Source organism: Triplophysa dalaica, chromosome 9, assembly GCF_015846415.1.
Source record: "Triplophysa dalaica isolate WHDGS20190420 chromosome 9, ASM1584641v1, whole genome shotgun sequence".
NCBI lineage: Eukaryota > Metazoa > Chordata > Actinopteri > Cypriniformes > Nemacheilidae > Triplophysa > Triplophysa dalaica.
The window spans coordinates 17,142,710-17,162,688 of NC_079550.1; the positions used below are offsets into that span (position 1 = coordinate 17,142,710).

The window sequence follows — 19,979 nt, forward strand, 5'->3', positions numbered from 1 at the left end:
AGAATCTGGCTCTCGGACCTAGTATCCCTCCTAGATGGCTCTCCTTGGACGATCCCAGTAAGGAGAGATCTTTTATCTCAGGCACAGGGGACAGTGTTTCATCCTCGTCCCGAGCTCTGGAACCTCCATGTTAGGCCCCTGAAGGGCACCAGCTGAAAGGCACTGGGCTCCCGCCTGATGTAGTGGAGACTATTCTAAGTGCCAGGGCTCCCTCCACTAGAAGGTGCTACGCCCTTAGATGGAGCGTTTTTGAGAGATGGTGCCTTGCGCACCATGCAGACCCAATTCACTGTCAGATAGTTCAGTGTTGGAATTTCTGCAAGAGAAACTGTCCTCAGGGATAAGCCCTGGTACTCTCAGGGTTTACGTGGCCGCCATTTCGGCCTGCCACGCCCTGATTGAAGGGGTTACTGTGGGAAAGCACCCTTTAGTTGTCCGCTTTATTCGAGGGGCGAGGCGACTGATGCCTCCTTCTAGAAGGACAGTCCCTCCATGGGACTTGGCGACAGTGCTCGAGGGTCTACTTAGCGCCCCCTTCGAACCCTTGGAATCAGCGCCTGTCAGGCTTCTGACCTTTAAAATGGTTTTTCTAATGGCAATCACCTCTCTTAAGAGAATCGGAGATTTGCAGGCGCTTTCAACCTCGCCGTCCTGTTTAAATTTTGCCCCTGCGATGGTCAAAGCTATTCTGCATCCTCACCCAAGTTATCTTCCTAAGGTTCCGTTCTCCAACGTGCATCCGGTTATTCTTGAGGCCTTTTGCCCTCCGCCGTTCACGACGTCGGAGCAGGAAAGATTACACCTACTGTGTCCAGTACGTGCTCTTCAGACTTACGTCCACCGCACAAGCCAGTGGCGTAAATCAGAGCAACTTTTTATATGCTATGGGGGCCGCAACAAAGGGGCGGCTGCTACCAAGCAAACAATGTCACATTGGGTGAGGGATGCTATTGCTCTGGCCTATGAGGCGCGCGGTCAAGCTTCACCTCTAGGAGTCAGAGCTCATTCCACAAGGGGGCTTTCTTCTTCCATGGCCTTAGCAAGAGGAGTCCCCTTGCAGCAAGTGTGTGATGCGGCGAGCTGGTCCTCTCCGCACACATTTGTTAGATTTTATAGTCTGGATCTCCATGCCACTCCCGGCTCACGTGTCCTGGAGTCTACATCCCAGAGTCGTGCCTGAGTCCTCCTCTCGGATTGTGCACACACGTCACACAACCTTGGGGGGTCCAGACACTTCCAGTGCGGCGGCGTTGGTATTCTCGTTCCCATAGCGTTTGAAACGCAGCATCGAGTGTAGCTTTTGATAGGGAACGTCTCGGGTTACTTGGCTGTAACCCTGTTCCCTGAAAAAGCAGGAACGAGATGCTGCGCCTCAATGCCGCACTGTAGGCGTGCCCGGACGTCCTTTCAGACAAAGTTGGAACCTGATGACGCGTCCGCATTCACGCGTATTTATAACCGGCAGGTGCGGGTGTAATTAGCCACGTCACCTGCCGAGGTTATTTAAAGCCAAAATAATTTTTGCCGTGTTTGACACACGTGCTTCACAACCGGTCGAACAAGACTGTTCTCCCATAGCGTTTGAAACGCAGCGTCTCGTTCCCGCTTTTTCAGTGAACAGGGTTACAGCCAAGTAACCCGAGACGTTTCATGTGGGAGAGAGACGATTTCTTCTCTCTCCGTGTCTGGTCTCTGGCCCCGCCCCTCTCTCTTCTCGTCAGCTTTCCCTGAGTGCTAATCCCCAGCACCTGTTGCTCGTTACCATCCTCTGTTTGTTTCCCCTATAAAGAGTCCTCATGTTTCTTTGTCTCGTTGCGCGTTCATTGTGATTCCTGTTTGCTGTTTGCTGCAAGTCTTACCTCGTCTTTATGCTGTTCAGGTTCATGTATATATTTCGTCTTACCTTGTTCCTGTTCCCCGTGTCAGAGTAAGTGTTAGTTTAGTGTTTGTATTTCCAGTGTTACTTTTGTAGTCTTAGTTAGTCAGTGTTTCCTGTTAAAGTTTATATATTTCGGTCCTGTTTTCCCCCGCGTGGGTTTTGTTTTGTGTTTTATAGTCTTGTTATTGTTTAATAAATCTTTTAACCCCGTACCATCTCGTCTCGTCCTGTGTCTGCCTGCCATTGGGTTCTTGCCATGAGTTATCATGACATTATTCTATGACACTAAGGAAAGCTAGTTATTTTGAACTTTTGAAGTAAAACGCTAGTGCAGTTGTACGTTTTATTTTAGAGACATTTGTAACACCCTTTAAATAATAATTGTAGTTCACTTTTGATTGTGACACTTATCAGCTGTTCATTAAATATCAGTTATTTCTTAATTGGTCAAATCCAATATGTGCATCCCACGTACCTTCATTTTACATTTACAATAAAACGCAATGTGATATCATGCTGGAGTGAGTTTAGGTTGCTGTAGAGTAAAGTGACAGAGCGAAATGTCAACATGTGATTTTTAAAGCGTCTTACAAATACTGCTGTCTGATATTGTGAAGAAATGTTGATGTTATTAGGCACATCTGCGAAAAGGACATGATAATGATGTAGCATTGTATTAAAATCAAACTGCATACTATATGTTACGTCAGTCTTGACGGACATAAAGATGATTTGAGACCAATGCCTTGAACTCTGATTTCCCTGGAATCTGACAGGATGCTTGTATGATCAGTTAAAATACCATATAGCAATGAATCCGTGTACATTTGCCCATTTCTAAAGATTGTAGATTTGTGTTTTTCCTGAAATTATATGAAACGTCTTGGTTACGTGTGTAACCTCAGTTCCCTTTCTGTCGGTCTCTCGACGTTGTGTCGAGAACGACAGATGGGGTTCGCCCTTGAGAACCAATCAACTCTGACTACTATAGAAAAGGCCAATGAAATTTGGCGAATGAAATTTGCATGCCGGGCTCCGCCCCCGGATATCCGGTATAAAATGAAGCCGGCGTGCAGCATTCATTTACCTCTTGTTCTGAAGAGCCTGAGATCCTCTCACGACTGCAGCAGAATACGATACGTGTTTGTGGCATAAGGGACACAACGTCTCGTTCCCTCCATCAGGGAACTGAGGTTACATACGTAACCAAGACGTTCCCTTTCTGTCGGTTTCTCGACGTTGTGTCGAGAACGACAGATGGGGTTATCTATGGAAAACGCCACAAACGCTGTATCGCGTCACAATCTCAGCGAAGCAACGGTAACAAGCCTGGGCGTGTCAGCTCGACGCTTTCGTGAAACTTGTAACCTTCCAGTGTGGTGGTCGGGGGGTTCCAGAGCTTTCTGGGAGAAAGATGGGTACAGCCCTGACCGGTAACCTTTCACGGACGGGGCCTTAGCTCTCTACAGGCGAGAGGCTGTCCGGCTCGGGTTTACACCGGGAAAAGCGCAACTCTTAATCAGAGAAGCGCTGCAGAGGCCACCTCCTACCCGTGGGGAGGAATATGGTGGAGATATGATATGGTCTCGTCCTTGGAGGAGAACGCATGGAACGGGCGGACTGGGTAGTACCGCGAGGTGGAGGTCCACCTGGGGAAGCTCATGGGTTACCATGTGTGGGAACCATTGTCATGAGGGTATAACAGACGGAACAGCCCACGGTGGGGGTGTTACTGCGTCCGATAGCACAGGTCTGGTTAGAACTATCTGTGATAGGTCATAAGGTTTCCCGGCCTAAGGGGGAAGGCTGCTCTGCCCAGCCAATCCCCAGGAGGTGCTTGCTTAGTGATGGATGGAATGCCTGTTCTTAACCAGTGTCTGGGTAAGAAGGAAGGTTGGTGAGGTACCAATTCTCTTAGCCATGTGTTTGGGTAAGAAGAAAAGGGTAGATAGCACACTGACCCAACCTCTTGGAGGGTGGGAATGTGCTTTCGCAGGCATACGCCCCCCCCGGATGCCAGTCCTACATGTCGCCACGCAGGACGTGGGCTGACACCGGGTTTACGCGAAGGTTGTTAACCCTTGCGAAGGTGTTTGGGCGTAGCCCAACCCGTAGCTCTACAGATGTCTGCTAGAGAGGTGCTTCTGCCAGTGCCCAGGAGGTGGCTAAACTCCGGTGGAGTGAGCCCTCACTGCCAATGGGCATGGGAGATTCTGAGATCGAAATGCCGTCGTAACGGCATTCACGACCCAGTGCGCCAGACTCTGCTTGGAGACAGCCTTCCCCTTCTGCTGTCCTCCAACACAAACAAGGAGCTGGTCAGAGCTACTGAAGCTCTGCGTGCGGTCCAGGACACAACACGGATGGGGTTGGGTCTTCCTCCCCAGTGGGGAGCGCCTGCAAGTCCACCACTTGGTCCTTGAAGGGAGAAGTGGGAACTTTGGGCACGTATCCGGGCCTGGGTCTCAAGATAACGTGAGAATTACCAGGGCCGAATTTAAGGCAATCCGGGGACACAGAGAATGCTTGGAGGTCCCCTACCCTCTTGACGGAAGCGAGCACCAACAGGAGGGCTGTCTTACTCAGGTGAGGAAGATCGGAACCTCTGAGGGGCTCCCAAGAGGGTATGGAGCGGAGATGAGGCGGAATCCGCCCTCTCGCGCCCGTTAGGAACCTGGTGATCAGGTCGAGTTGCCCTAGAAACTTTCCATCAACTGAGTCGTGATGAGTGGCGATAGCGACTACATACACTTCAGTTTGGAGGGGAGATGTTAGTCTCCAGTCTCGTGAGAAGGGGAACACAATCCTGATCAAGCACCTCAGTGGGTCTTTTCTCGTTGAGAGAGAGAGACACCAGGACGAGAAGAGGCGCCGTCTAGAGGCGTGTGACCACCTAGTAGATGGGGCCCTAGCCTGGGTGATGGTCTCAGCCATAGAGGGGGAGTAGCCATCTCAGGATTTTCTCGTCCTGTCTAGAGACCAGACATGGGTGTTCCAGAGGTCTGATCTGGGATGCCAGAACGTGTCCTTCCCCTGAGAGAGCAGGTCCTCTGTCAGGGGAATGGTTCAGTGGGAGTCGCTGTTCAGAGCATCAACTCTGAAGCCAAGTGCGGTTAGACAAGTGTGGTGTAACCAATACACTTGGTGCTCCTCTTCCCTGACCTTGCACAGTGTTTGTGCAAGGAGGCTCCTGGGGGGGGAGGTGTGCTTCCGCCCGTCCCGTGGTCAGCTGTGCGCCAGGGCATCCGTGCCGAGGGAGGCCTCGGTCAGGGAGTACCAAAGCAGACAATGGGTGGTGTCATGGGAGCCAAAGAGGTCTATCTGTGCCTGTCCGAACAACACCCAAAATGAGCTGGACCGGGGGTGGAGTCGCCACTCTCCGCAAGGCGTATACTGACGAGAGAGCGTGTCGGCTGTCTGGTTCAGTCTGCCTGGGATGTTGTTTGGCCCGCAGGGAGCGGATCACCTGCTAACTCCACAGGAGGAGGCGTCGGGCAAGTTGTGTTAGTTACCGTGAGCGTACACCACTCTAAGCAATTGCACAGCGCAGACGGGGGCCCGTCCAGCGCCCCGCGTCTGCGTGCCCGTTGCACACTGCACCCCACCCCTGCAGCGAGGCGTCCGTCGTCACCACGACGTGCTTCGTAACCTGCCCGAGGGGAACCCCCGCCCGGAGGAAGGTCATGGAAGACCAAGGGGTTAGGGTGCGTCGGCAGCAGGCCGTCATCACCATGCGCCTGCTGCCGGTGTGCCACGCTGTCCTCGGAACTTGACTCTGTGGCCAGTGTTGAAGCGGTCTCATGTGCATCAGCCCGAGGGGTCTTACCCCCGCGGAGGATGCCATGTGTCCCAGGAGCCTCCAGTTCCAACACTGACTGGGCACGTGCTGCGGACAGCTGTGCCGTCATGGTGACAGAGTTTGGTTCCATACCGAGAAAGAGGATGCTCTGCACTGGGGAGAGTTTGCTCTTTTCTCGGTTGACCTGAAATCCCAATCGATCTAGATGCCGGAGCACCAGGTCCCTCTGTGTATAGAACAGATCTCACGAGTGTTTGCCAGTCGTCGAGATAGTTCAGGGACAGACCGAAAGGGAGGACTCTGTACTGATATGCCCACCCCTCGAACTCGAACCATGGGAACAGGGCAGTGTCGAGGGGATCGAGACGTTAGAGTAAGCGTCCTTCAGGTCGATTGCCACAAACCAATCCTGACACCTGATAGATGTCAGGATGCGCCTCTGCGTGAGCATCTGAACGGCAACTCGTGAAGGTGCTTGTTCAGGGTACGCAGACCTATGGCAACCCACCGTCTTTCTAGGGAATGATGAAGTGCAGGTTGTGACCCACTGAACGTCTTGATTTTGGACGAACTCGATGCCTGTTTTGCCAGAAGTCTCTGGGAAACTGGATCGAGTTACCAAGACGGACCACCCGCATTAGCCAGCGAGACAGTGTGGGCAGCTCTTGAGCTCCCAGGGACTGTACAGGGTGACCAAAGGGGCAGTCTGCTTCATCATTTCCACGGGGGGTGGTTCGTCGCCTTTTTACCTGCCTGGCGGGACAATGGCACGCACTGTCGGTTTGAGAGTGGTGACAACTGTCGTATGTGTACGACCTCATGCCTCGCCAGGGCGTGAGGTCGGTTCGCCGAGCACAGTCCAGCGGAGTGTGGGATCGGCTGCAAGTACACCCGGGGAGACCGAAAAACTCTGTGAGTAAGTGGGCGCCAGGCCCTGAAAAGGGCCCGGCTTTGGTGACGAGGCAGGAGTCGTCACGTGCCGACCGATCAGAGCCGTGGCTGTGATGGTTCGGGCCCGATGTTGTTCTCCCTGGAGTCTTCCCGTCAGTGTCCCTTCTCGTGAGAAGTTTGCTGACGGGGCGGAGGTTTCCCCCTCGACCTCTGCTTCCGGGGTGCCGCCTGTGGGGGCACAGGAACCGGAATCGATGTCGAAGGGGTCCTGGGTTGCAGGCAAGCAGACGTCACGCGGGATCTCGGAGGCCTTCAGGCGGCCGAGTCGCGGTGAGAAAAATGTGGTTAATTGCCACTCTCTGCTTCACCGTCAAAAACTGCTGAGCGCAGTCCTCGACGGTCTTTACCAATAACCCACCCTGCGAGATGAGTGCATCAAGAAAGCGGACTTCCTTGGTATCACTCCTGGACCACTACCGTGGACATCGTCCGACCCAGGGCCCGTGCCGCCGCCTTAGTCACCCGTAGAGCGCTGTCAGCGGCGGCACGGAGATCCTGCATTATACCCAGGTCGGCCTTACCCTCGTGGGGCTCTCTCAACGCCTTGGCCTGGCGGACCTGCAGGATGGCCATGGCGAAGAGAGAGGAGGCAGCCTGGTCCGCGGCATCGCAAGCCCTCGACACCAGTGATGCCGAAGTCTTACGTGCTTTGGACCGTAGGCGTGGCCGATTCCCCCCAGGTGGTAGCCGTCCGCGGCACAGGTGCACCGCGGGCGGACGTTCCACTCGGGGGATCTCGACGCAGTCCTTGGCTGCCCCACCATCGAGGGAAGTAAGGGAGGTGGAGCTGGTTTTCATTTTTTCATTTCGGTTTTCAGTTTTACACAGCTCCTCATGCACCTCCGGAACCCCGGGTTAGCATGAATGACATTTCTGCTTCCTCCTAACTCGACCGCTGGGGGTGGAGCTCGGATTCGTCAGAGTCGGATGTCAGTCTCCCTCCGATGCTGCGAGCGACATCTCATCTACGTCACACATCGTTCCCGATGTGTGTGCGTGAGAATCCGGACGGTATGCCACCGCCGTTTGGGGAACGTTCAGAAGAGCGAATCGGGGTGCGATCGGCCCGGTTTACGTTCGCAGAGTTCCCCATATCACTAACGCTGCTAACGTGGGTGGTCATCGGGGCCGTAGCCACAGATGTCACCGCCCGGGTAGCAGACGAAATGGTGGCTGGTTCCCGTAGGAAGACAGCCACCCGTGACCGCAACTTCTGAATGACAATCTGCCCGCAGTGCGCGCAGATGTGTCAAGGAACGCTGCTTCAGTGTGCTGGACGCCCACACACCTAATGCAGCGATTGTGTCAGTCCCCTGCCGCACCCAAGAGAACAGCGGGACATGTCGTTCTCGATGTGTGTGCGTGAGAATCCGGACGGTATGCCACCGCCGGTTGGGGAACGTTCAGAAAAGCGAACCGGGGTGCGATCGGCCCGTGAGCACTTAGCGGGCGGGTTTACGTTCGCAGAGCTCCCCATATCACTAACGCTGCTAACGTGGGTGGTCATCAGGGCCGTAGCCACAGATGTCACAGCCCTGGTAGCAGACGAAATGGTGGCTGGTTCCCGTAGGAAGACAGCCACCCGTGACCGCAACTTCTGAATGACAATCTACCCGCAGTGCGGGCAGATGTGTCAACGAACGCTGCTTCAGTGTGCTGGACGCCCACACACCTAATGCAGCGATCGTATCCATTCCTTTCCGCACCAAAGAGAACAGCCGCGCTGGAGAATGCTCAGTCAGTCCTGAAAAGGACTTTTAGATAAATCTCACACCCCACAACGTCGAGAGACCGACAGAAAGGGAACTGTTGTTATTGCCTAGTTTAAGTCAGTCTTTATTAAGTTTGATCACAGCATTCATCTTAAGCTGTTTTAAGCAGGAAATTTATTTGAAACACTTTATGTCTCATATAATTCTTACATATTTTGGAATGAGAGTTCACCATAATCTAGAAAGCAAACGCTGAAATCTTGAGGGTTTTCTAATAAATTGTATTTCTGTAACATTTACTTGATTTGAGTTCATGCTATTTAGTTTAAATTATTATTGGTAAACACAATTTTGGTAAAAAACTATGGTAGACACGTTAAAATTACAGTTACAAACATCTCAACAAATCTACAGTTTATGCAACAAAGATAGCCATATTGGTTGGTTATAGGTATTTTAAATGTTATAGTATAAAAATAGTGCATATATTTAAAATATTGGGGGGGGGGTTGAGTAACTTAGGTGTAAGGGTTGGGATGGGGGAGGGGTTACTCCTGTTTTATATGGAGGTAGCAAATTTTTTGGATTTTACGCTGGCATGAGGTGTTTTTTATGGTAGCCCATTTCAACCACTTGATTAAAAAAAACAGGCTCTAAAAAGTCACAATTATGTAAGATTGTAAGTCATAATTATAAAATTGAAATTATGAGATAGAAAATCGTAATTACTAGATAAAAAAGTAATAATTATTAGATAATAAATTATAATTATGAGATTGAAAGTCATAAAAAAAATAAAGTCAAACACATAATCACACGTGCACATGTGCAGTGCAGCCAGGACACCGCAAGCTGCTGACATCTGCTGGTTAGAATGGTGTGTATGCAACTCAGTGGTTTTACAAACCAATTGCAATTGGTTATATATATTTTAGTTATTTGTTTTCAGAGACTTAGTTAATCACTGACAAAGAAATGATAACCAAACAGACATGATTACCATGAGTTTTTTCTTGACTCTGCTGAAAGAAAAATTCTTAATTAAAGTTAAACAATTCATTTGTAGGGCAAAATAAGTCTAAATAAGAAAGCAATTTACTGCTAGTGTGCCTGTGCATACAGGGATTTTTTATTTGGTAATTGAAGCTTCTAGTGCAGACATCCAAATGCATCAGCAGACACTTAATAATAAAACAGAGTAGAAAATATATAAAAGTATCAATAAAATACAATTGTAAATAGACAATTGTATAGAAGTAATATATTGTATGTAAACTAGATTGAAAATGAGTGAATATTCAAATGTATTAAAAGTAATATGTCCTGATGCTCTAGTAATCCATCTGAAGCACCGCCAGAGGGTAAAGTTCAAAGATGTTGTGTACAGGGTGTATCAAGTCTGTCATGATTCCACTTTACAAGAGTGAGAAAGAAAGCACCAATGATCTTTTCCGCCGTCTGGACTATCCGTTCTTGTCCACTTGTGATCAACTGTGTACCCGAGGCAAACCTGATAGGGATTGAAAGCACACAGAACAACCCTTGTTGGGCCCTATGTGGGTCTCCCACTTCAGGTCCTTTGAGATAGTGGAGCCAAGGAACCTGAAAGACTCCACAGCTTAACAATAACAAAATATTGTGTGTTTTGGGCCACGTTCAATTTACAATGTATATGGAATCCTTTCAACAAAAGATCTATGAGCTACTGAAAAGTGTTTCACTGGTTACTATCTGCCAGATAAAATGAAACCTGCTTAAACCAACAAACTACCAGTAGAAACCCAGAGAGGCCATTAAAATCATAATATTCAAGAGTGCTTCTGCATGGTTTATATTGTGAAACATAAAGTAGTTGTAATATGATTTGTTAAATGCATAATTTTTTATGTATGATTTTGGAGGGCAATAAATAAACTGCCCTTTAAAAGTTGTAAAACACTTGACAGAAATGTTTCTCATGATCTTAAAATCTTTTAATCTAAAGATGTATGTTTAAATATTTGAAATGACTTTTGTAGACAAAAATGTTATCATGGCAACAGGCAACATACTAATTTATTTTTTACATTACAAAAATTGTGGACCAAATAATAAAACCAACCAAGAAATGCCCTAAGATTCAATTTCTGCTTTGAATAATCTTACTTTAAGGTGAAATTTCAAGAAGCTGCTCGATCATGTAAAGAGTAAAATTTTGGAGAGAGTGGCTACATAAATTATTTAGTCCTGCATATAGTTTTGATTTATTCTGGATGCTTTTAAACATTATTCCTGCATAAGTTAAGATGAGTACTATAAAGCTAAAACATGCTGGAGTGGGAACCAGTAAACGAAAGACTGATCAGAGTGCGCCTCTACTCTAAGAGGATTGGTACGAACAGCTCCAAAGGGCAGTCTATAAGGTACCCCATCCAGCATGCTTCCGATGACTGGCGACATGAATGCCAAAGTGGGAACTGACAATTCCAACTACGAGAGGGCAGTGTGCACATATGGGGATGGAAAGAGAAACAACAATGGCGAACTGGCGTGTTTATTTCTGCCTGAACAACAGCCTTGTCATTGGCGGAACTATTTTCCCACACACGATCATCCACAAGCTGAAATGGAGATCACCTGACCATAGAACAATCAACCAAATTGATCACATCATAATAAGATGCCTTCAGCGACCACTACCTGCTCCTTGCCACCATTAAACTTAAATTGAAGAGATGGCGCCACAAGACCAATGGCAGAAGATGCTAGATATTGCAAAGCTGCAGTATCCAAAGAAAAACAAGGAATTTGTGCTGGAACTGAGAAACTGAAAACTGAAACAAAAGTGGCAACTGTTAACCATAAATGGAATATTATTGAGAATACATAGTCTGGAACAGAGCAAAAGATCCTTGGCTTTTAACAAAGAGGGGCCAAGGAATGGATATCAGCCAACACTTCTCAGAAAATTGAGGAGAGGAAACAACTAAAAGCCAAGCTACTGAACCTCGAGTCCAAACTAATTGAAAAAGCCAGGCTGGCCTATAAAAACAAGAACAGAGAAGCGAAGAGGAGTGAAAGAGAGACAAGAGGGTTTTTGTAGAAAACCTGGCAAGGAGGCAGAAAAGGCAGCAGCCTGTTGGAACCTGTGACAGTAAACAATATCACAAAACGATTCAGTGGAAATCACAATGCCAAAGCACCCTCATTAGGGATAAGAATGGTAACATCTGTTAATTAGAAAACAAGCGTAAACGTTGGCGTGCTTGTTTGTTGGGTGTCGATATTTTCAATACTCTCGTTCCGGAGAGCGAGTGAACACAATCCTACCACTTCCGTAGTAAACGATGACTAGGTTGTAATCCACAATATCGGCAGACTCCGGTCATGCCGATGATATGTTCCTCATAGAAACCGGCGTCTTGTTGTAGAGCAAGGTTTGCTGTCAGCGTTCGAGCTAAGCTAACTCGGCTTAAAATTAGCTATACAGGCCCAAACTCACAGCACAGTTCAAAGTATATTTTTCCACTCAACACTTTAAGATTGTCAGTGGGCAGCAAATCACTGTCCATAGAAAGCAAGCTAGAAGCAAGTTAACTTTCCCTGAGTGAAATATCCTCGGCAGCATCTCGCTCGTGGTGCAGCGCCATTCTACTCTTCCTAGTTCACAGTCCCGTTTACGCGCGGTCTCTCCTTCAACACAACTTTTATTAAACTTAAGTTACCGAACTCGACCAAATGTACCAGTACTGCTAATTATGATAAGATATAAATGTAACAAATCTCAATAAAAGGGAAGGAAGGAGTCGGGAACCGGCAAACATTTAAACATTTAATAAAGTAATATAACAGCCGGCGGCCCCTCACGGACGACCGCCGGCGAACAAAACATAATATAAATACAAACATAACATAAGTTCTGGCCCGGTCCTCTCTCTTCGACGGTCCGGTCGCTCGTTCATTTTATATGCTCCCATCTCCTACGTGATTCGAGGCCGGTGTGCGCACAGCTGGCGCTAATTCACAATTACTCACCGGACTCGAACCACGGTCTCGCCCCGCCTACTCTACTACAATAAACATTATAAAACTTATTACATCCATTAGCCCGTTCTCAGTAAGCATTTGTCAAAATATTTAGTACATATCAACATTAATGCAACAATATAAACACAGTCTTTAAAGATTTATGAAAGGGAAATAACACGTATCCATGTATAAAACAGATTTTTTTCTTACAATAATTGTTTATTTCAATGAGTACTGAGTTTTTACAAGCCCTTTAATAGTATACAGTTGAAAGAAAAAGTATGTGAACCCTTTGGGCTTACTTGGATTTCTTCATAAATTGGTCATAAAATGTGTTCTGATCTTCATCTTAGTCACAACAATAGAGAAACACAGTCTGCTTAAACTAACACCGCACAAACATTATATGTTTTCATGTTTTTATTGAACACAACATGTAAACATTCATAGTGCATGGTGGAAAAAGTATGTGAAACCCTTGGCTAATGACTTCTCCAAGAGCTAATTGGAGCCAGGAGTCAGCCAACCTGGGGTCCAATCAATACAACTATTTGATGTCTGCATTTACATCTGCAAGACATCTACAATACAAAGATTGCTCATCTGCGTTACGTCTCGGAGATGTCTGCTGTCAGATGTCACATAGACATCTAGAAGATGTCTGTAAGATGTTTATGATTTAGAATTGATGTAAAGCTGCTCTTTCTAAGATGTGTAGCATATGTTTTTACACAGCAGATCTCCAGATCTTTAGCAGACTTATTACAGAGGTTCAGACGTCTCCGAGACGTTTTACAGATGAGCAAACTATGTATTGCAGATGTCTTGAACATGTAAATGCAGACGTCAAATAGACGTAAGCCAGATGGATTGTGCTATCTGGGAAAGCACTAAACACCAATGACGGCATACTTCGACGATCAAGATGATATTGTAGCGCACAGAAAGTGTCATTAATGATGATGTGCTATAGTTATAGAGAGTCGACGGGAGTTTTGACAGCTGTGGAAAGAGGACGGGCAAATAAGAGTTACTGTAGTTCAGCCCGGTGCGGCAGTGTTATTCATTGTTCTGAGTTCCGAGGAAATAAACGTTTACCAAGAAGCTCTATGTCGTTTTTCAGACGCTTCAGTATTTTTATCATTAATTGAAAACATATTGTGGAAGTAATAGATGAACACGCAGTCATGCAGAGAGTGACAGCGCTAGTGCTAATCAGAATGAATGGCAGGGAAACATATTTAGTTATTCTTACTAAATAATGATTCAGCAGTTGATTGTGACTTTTTATTTTATGGATTTGTGACTGTTGTTGTCACTTTGAAATATAAATGTTGCAGATTGACCGATTAATGGGATATTCATTTGAATAAAAATAATTTGTATTTATGCTTTTCAGCATATTCTTTCTTAATTATTTATTTTAGTAATGTATACAATATGTGGTTATTAGAGTGTGGCTCTCTCTATATATATATCCTCATTGGAGGCTGACCCCTCCTTATATTGAAATCCTAGAATCGCCCCTGCCTCGGAGTTAAACTGCGGCTCACCTAAGACAGGCCGTGTGCTATCACAGAACTCCTCCCACCAAGTTTCCAAATAGGGATATGATTCCGACAAGACACGTCATGTTGATTACATCTCTAAATAGAATCAATGTTTTATTTCCGAAGTAAATGTTCCGATACTGACGGAATAGTAAACGTTGATTCAACATCGGAATTAGATTAGGGGTGTTACCCCGGAATCCAAATACGCCCATTCGCCTGTATACATCATGGCCTCCTAATCATCCCCAAATGTACTAATTGGCTTCGCAACTCTGTCTCCTCTCCACCAATAAAATGGTGTATGGTGGGCGTGGTAAAGTTACTATGTTTTACAAAGTTACTGGTAAGCCAATTTGATTTAACTTGAATATTCTGGTCAGTTTTGTTATTTAATTCTTATTTAATTCGGGATCAGAAGGCATCTGTTTAATAGGCTACTTAACTTAAGAAAAACGTATGTAACTTAGGGATTTTCATCAAGTGCTAACATACCGATTTTACAGTTCACAGAGAAAGACCGTGTCTTAAGGTGCTGTTTACTGGTCTGTGTCTGGGAATGACCTCTTTCTTGGTAAGTTGAGAAACTCGTCAATGCATCTTTCCAAAAAATCCTTAGCATATGCAGAACATTGTAATTGTATAAATCAATTATCACGACTAGTCAAGACAACATTCACACATCATCTTACTTGTTTGTTTCCTTTACTTCATGTTTCAGTTTTTGAAGGACTCAACTGTCGGCTCTTTATCTTTTTAGGTTATGTGGTCTTGTATGGGTAGAGAAAAAGAGAAGCAACCTCCACAAAGCCTTTTGTTTCAGCACTTTGGGAAACTTCACAACTCCACAAACTCCTTCACCTCACCTGCTGACAGTGTCATTGAAATCATTTCAGAAGAGTCTGGGTCACTAACAAGCTCATTTTATTCTGAATTTGGAATCAGCTCAGAACATTACTCCAGTTTACAGCAGGCGCTTTACTGGGCTGGACCAGACCGATCAGTCACAGATGTGTCCAAGAGTACAAGTTCAGCTCACTCCACATTCATCATTCAGAACCTGAAAAACAGCTACCGAATAGGAGAGGAGATTTATGTTACGATCCATGCGAGAGATTTTAAAAATAAACCCAAACCTTATGGAGGGGATTTCTTTCAAGCCAAGCTGTTCTCATCTAAAAAGGTACTGCATCCATACACAGTACATACGTCTTCATGTAGTTTATGGTTGTTTGAGATGTTCTTGTGTCACAGGCCAGTGTGTTTGGAGAGGTGCTGGACTTGCTCAACGGCTCTTACTCTGTACGTTTTCTCCTTCCGTGGGTGGGACAAGCACAGGTGGCTGTGCGTCTGATCCACTCCAGTGAAGGTGTGCAGGTCCTCAAGCACCACAGAGACACTGATTCTGACAGAGTTTTCTTTAATGGATATTTTGAAGGACCAGGACCAAATGGGACCAGGCTAAAGGAAACAGTGAAGTGTAATGTGAAGTGGGACAAGAATGGACTGGAGAGGGTGGGAAAAGGAGATAGCTGCTGTGAATACAAAGATTCTCGTAGTGGAGAAGAATGGCGCTGCAAGAAACCCAAATCTTTGCCTTGCAGCGCCCGTGTGTATCACTCCATGGGAGGATATATGAAACGTGTGACTGCCAAAGAAGCAACGTTTATGTGAGAATAACTGAATCCTTTTTTTTTAAATAACATTGTATTTAACATTTTGGTCATTAATTAGTTAGTGTAATATGATAAAACAATGGGGACACAATATGATTTCAAATTTCTTTGCCAGGCAGCAAACCAATAAAGGTATAAATGGGCAAAAAAGCCTTCTCAACATTCTTCCCTCTAATGAAAGTACAATAATTGGTATGTTGGCCTTATGTTATATGATATATGTTTAAAATTGTATTTAATGTAAATTAATTTACAAATTTAACTTAGTCACTGTTTTACTTAATCCTGCAGATGTAAGAGAGAAATGTCATCCTGGTTTGCACTCACCAGTTCCAGCTGGCTTTTACCTGAATGATGTGTGGACGTCCTTTGTGTGTAAAACTCGTCAATTTACTCCCCAAAAAACAACACAATGCCTGAAAGACAAACACATCTACATGATGGGAGATTCTACCATGAGACAGTGGTTTGAGTTCTTTCTGAAAGCTGTACCAAGTGAGATCAAAAACCAAAAAACAAATGTCTTAAATGTTTGTAGGCTAGTTTTAATGATTATTATTGAACCTGAACTAAAAGTCAAATAATTATTAGATGATTTTTCTGTGCAGGTTTGAAGCAGATGAATCTACATGTACAGTATCAGGCAGGACCTCTTCTAGCAGTGGACGTGGGAAACAACATTGATTTACACTGGAGAGCTCACGGTATTCCTCTGAGGTGTCGGAAAACTGAAGTTGCTAATCTGCACTACATCAGTAATGAGATTGAGGATTTGGCTGGAGGACCTCACACTGTTATTGTCTTTAATCTGGGACCACACTTCACCACATACCCTCTGGATTACTTCACCCACAGAGTGTTGAGAATCCGCAAAGCTGTTGTAGATTTATTACAGCGAGCACCCGCCACTACTGTTATCATAAAAACTGTCAAGACTGGCTATAAAGTGAGTAGTAAAAAAAATCTAAAACACCCAAGGTTACAACCCTTGCAAAGATCCTTTTTATGAATGGTTGTAAATGTATATAAATTGGCCCTTTTTGATTTTTAATAGGATGTGTTTGGCAGTGACTGGTATTCTCTTCAGTTGGACAGAGTTCTGCGATGGGCTTTTCAGGATGTTGGTGTTTATATTTTGGATGTATGGCAAATGACAGCCTGTCACTACAGCAAAGAGAACATTCACCCAGGTCCTGTCATCATCAAAAACGAGATGGACATTTTTCTTTCTTTCATGTGCCCTGAATGAATTTCTCAACGTGAGGCTAAAACCTGAAGTTACACGATTACTTTTTAGGATATGGGAAACAGTGGCAGAAACTGAGAATGATGGAGGAATTGAAATGATGCATAAAAATTTGTTTATATAATACGTATGCATATTGCAAAACGATCACAAAATGAATCTGTCAGGTGATGATATTGAGAACTGCACATCACAATTCAAAATTTGATTTAGTTTGAACCAATTATAAATTGTCAGAAATAAATCAAATGAAATTCTAACATGTAATAAATTGAGTAAAAGTGAGTTTTATAAAGATTGTTATTTACATAATCAGGGTGAAGTCCACATGGCGTGGAGGCACATGATCAAAGTGTGATTCTCTAACGAGACATACGCTGTAGACAAACATGATGAACACCAACGTTACTCAAATTTACTTTATAATGTAAACTTAGGAGCGCAACTGAACATTTTCTGAGTGGTATGGAAGATCAGTATTAGTGTCAGTCATTACGCTGTTTCACTGTCCACACGCAATCTCTTCGGTGGTCTGTGCTGCGCGTTGTTTGCAGAAGACGCATTTGCTCCCGTTATATAAAGAACATGGGCCTGACTGCACAGCTTGCGCCTTAAACAACAATAAACAACAGCAGGACTAGTGCAGCAAAAAACAAGACCCAAGTTATATAAGCAGAAGCCCATAGAGCAGTAAAAAAACATTATTAGGAAGGACAAGAAAGACTACATAGATGGACTGGCAGATGAGGCGGAGCAGGCATCACACAACAGCAACATGAAACAGCTGTACGACACGACAAAGAAACGGTCTGGGAAGTATAGCAAGCTAGCATGACCTGTCAAGGACAAGGAGGGAAAGACCATCACAGGAATAGCGCAGAATATGAATAGATGGGCTAAACACTTTGAGGAACTCCTGAAGAGACCAGCACCACCAAATTCAACCGGACATTAACCCAGCCGACGAAGATCTCCCCATCAGCTGTGACAAGCCGACCAGAAAAGAGATCAGGAAAGCCATCACCTTGCTAAAGAACTGGAAGGCTGCTGGACCTGATGACATATCAGCAGAGGCACTGAAACCAGACCTGAACTCATCAGTGGAAATGCTGTACCCACTCTTCAAGAAGATCTGGTAGAAGGAAGAGGTACCGGCTGACTGGAAGGAGGGTTATCTAACTTAGCTTCCAAAGAAAGGTGACCTCAGCAACTGTAACAACTACAGAGGTGTCACACTCCTGTCAGTGCCAGGCAAGGTCTTCAATCGGATCCTCCTTGAGCTGATGAAGGACGCCGTCAATCCACAACTACGAGTTGAGCAAGCTGGCTTCTGGCAGAATGGATCATACACAGACCAGATTGCAACGCTGCGCATCATACTTGAGCAGTCTTTGGAGTGGAACGGATCATTGTACATCAACTTCGTAGATTACGAGAAGGCGTTTGAAAGCTCACCACCAGCTTCCAGGAGAACACTGGAGTCTGAAAGGGATGCTTGTTATCCCCGTTCCTCTTCCTCATCGTCATCGACTGGATCATGAAAACGTTTACCAGCAAACGCAGGAATGGGATTCAGTGGACCTTGTGGGTTCAACTTGATGACCTAGACCTTGGAATCCTCTCCCACAGCCAGCTGCAGATGCAAGAGGAGACCAGTGTGTTGAATGCCACAAGGAGAAGACCAACATCCTTGAGCCCAACGTCATTAACATCAACCCAATCACACTGAACAGATGTCCCCTGGAGGAAGTGCAGTCCTTTACCTACCTGGGCAGCATCATCGACCAGCAGGATGTCAAGTCAAGAATTGGTAAAGTAAGAGTTGCCCTCATCCAGCTCAAGAGCATCTGGGCCTCTTGACCACCAACATCTGAGCTGACCTTGAACTGACCCTGTACTTCTGTACAGGGCTGAAACCTGGAGGACAACCAAAGTAACCAACAGAAAAATCCAGACATTCATCAACAGCTGTCTCAGAAGGATTCTCCACATTCGCTGGCCTGACAGTATCAGTAACACCAATTTATGGGAAAGGACCGGCCAACTTCCCGTTGAGGCAGAGATCTTGAAGAGAAGATGGGGTTGTATAGGGCGCACGCTTTGAAAACCACCAACAAACATCACCAGGCAGGCTCTCAGGTGGAATCCTCAAGGCAAGCGGAAGCGAGGCCGCCCAAGAATCACATGGCAGTGCGACCTCGAAGCAGACATCAAAAGGATAGGCTACACCTGAAATCAACTAGAAAGAATGGCCCAGGACAGAAATCTCTGGAGATCTACAGTTGTGTCCAAAATATTCAACCCCCACTGAAATTGATTGTTTTGGTCGGTTTGACATGGATTATGATCATTCAGTCATCCTGCTTACAATTAAATCAAAGAGGCACGTGTAGGTCAGACAAATATAACATTTATAATGAAATAACCACAAATGTCTTTTCTGAGCTCACATCATTATCAGTTTTATTCAACCCCCAAGTGACATTCAATCTCAGTACTTAGTACAACATCCTTTTACAGTTATAACAGCTTTTAAACGTGAAGCATAGCTTGACACAAGTGTCTTGCAGCGATCTACGGGTATCTTCGCCCATTCATCATGGGCAAAAGCCTCCAGTTCAGTCACATTCTTAGGCTTGCGCACTGCAACTGCTTTCTTTAAGTCCCACCAGAGGTTCTCAATCGGATTTAAGTCTGGTGACTGCGATGGCCACTTCAAAATGTTCCAGCCTTTAATCTGCAACCATGCTCTGGTGGACTTGGAGGTATGCTTGGGATCATTGTCCTGTTGAAAGGTCCAACGTCTTCCAAGCCTCAGGTTTGTGACGGACTGCATCACATTGTCATCCAATATCTCCTGGTACTGAAGAGAATTCATGGTACCTTGCACACGCTGAAGCTTCCCAGTACCTGCAGAAGCAAAACAGCCCCAAAGCATGATTGACCCCCCGCCATGCTTCACAGTAGGCAAGGTGTTCTTTTCTTCATAGGCCTTGTTCTTCCTATTCCAAGCATAGCGTTGATCCATGGGCCCAAACAGTTCTAATTTTGCACTATCCCAAAACTTCTGTGGTTTGTCCTCATGACTTTTGGCATACTGCAGTCGACTCTTCTTATTCTTTGGGGACAGCAAGGGGATGCGCCTGGGAGTTCTGGCA

General features: G+C 45.8%; 1 protein-coding gene and 1 pseudogene across 1 annotated transcript; both read left to right on the top strand.

Annotated features, from left to right (window-relative positions):
* Nucleotides 1–256: 256 nt before the first annotated feature.
* On the top strand, nt 257–16,824 carry LOC130428175 (NXPE family member 3-like). The gene is made up of 7 exons (XM_056756037.1): nt 257–559; nt 14,660–15,082; nt 15,154–15,569; nt 15,691–15,755; nt 15,867–16,070; nt 16,184–16,521; nt 16,630–16,824. Exons 1-7 carry the CDS (start codon nt 257–259, stop codon nt 16,822–16,824), a joined length of 1,944 nt encoding a protein of 647 aa, XP_056612015.1.
* Nucleotides 16,825–16,975: 151 nt separating this feature from the next.
* LOC130428176 (uncharacterized) lies at nt 16,976–19,132 on the top strand (annotated as a pseudogene).
* The last annotated feature ends 847 nt before the right edge of the window (nt 19,133–19,979 follow it).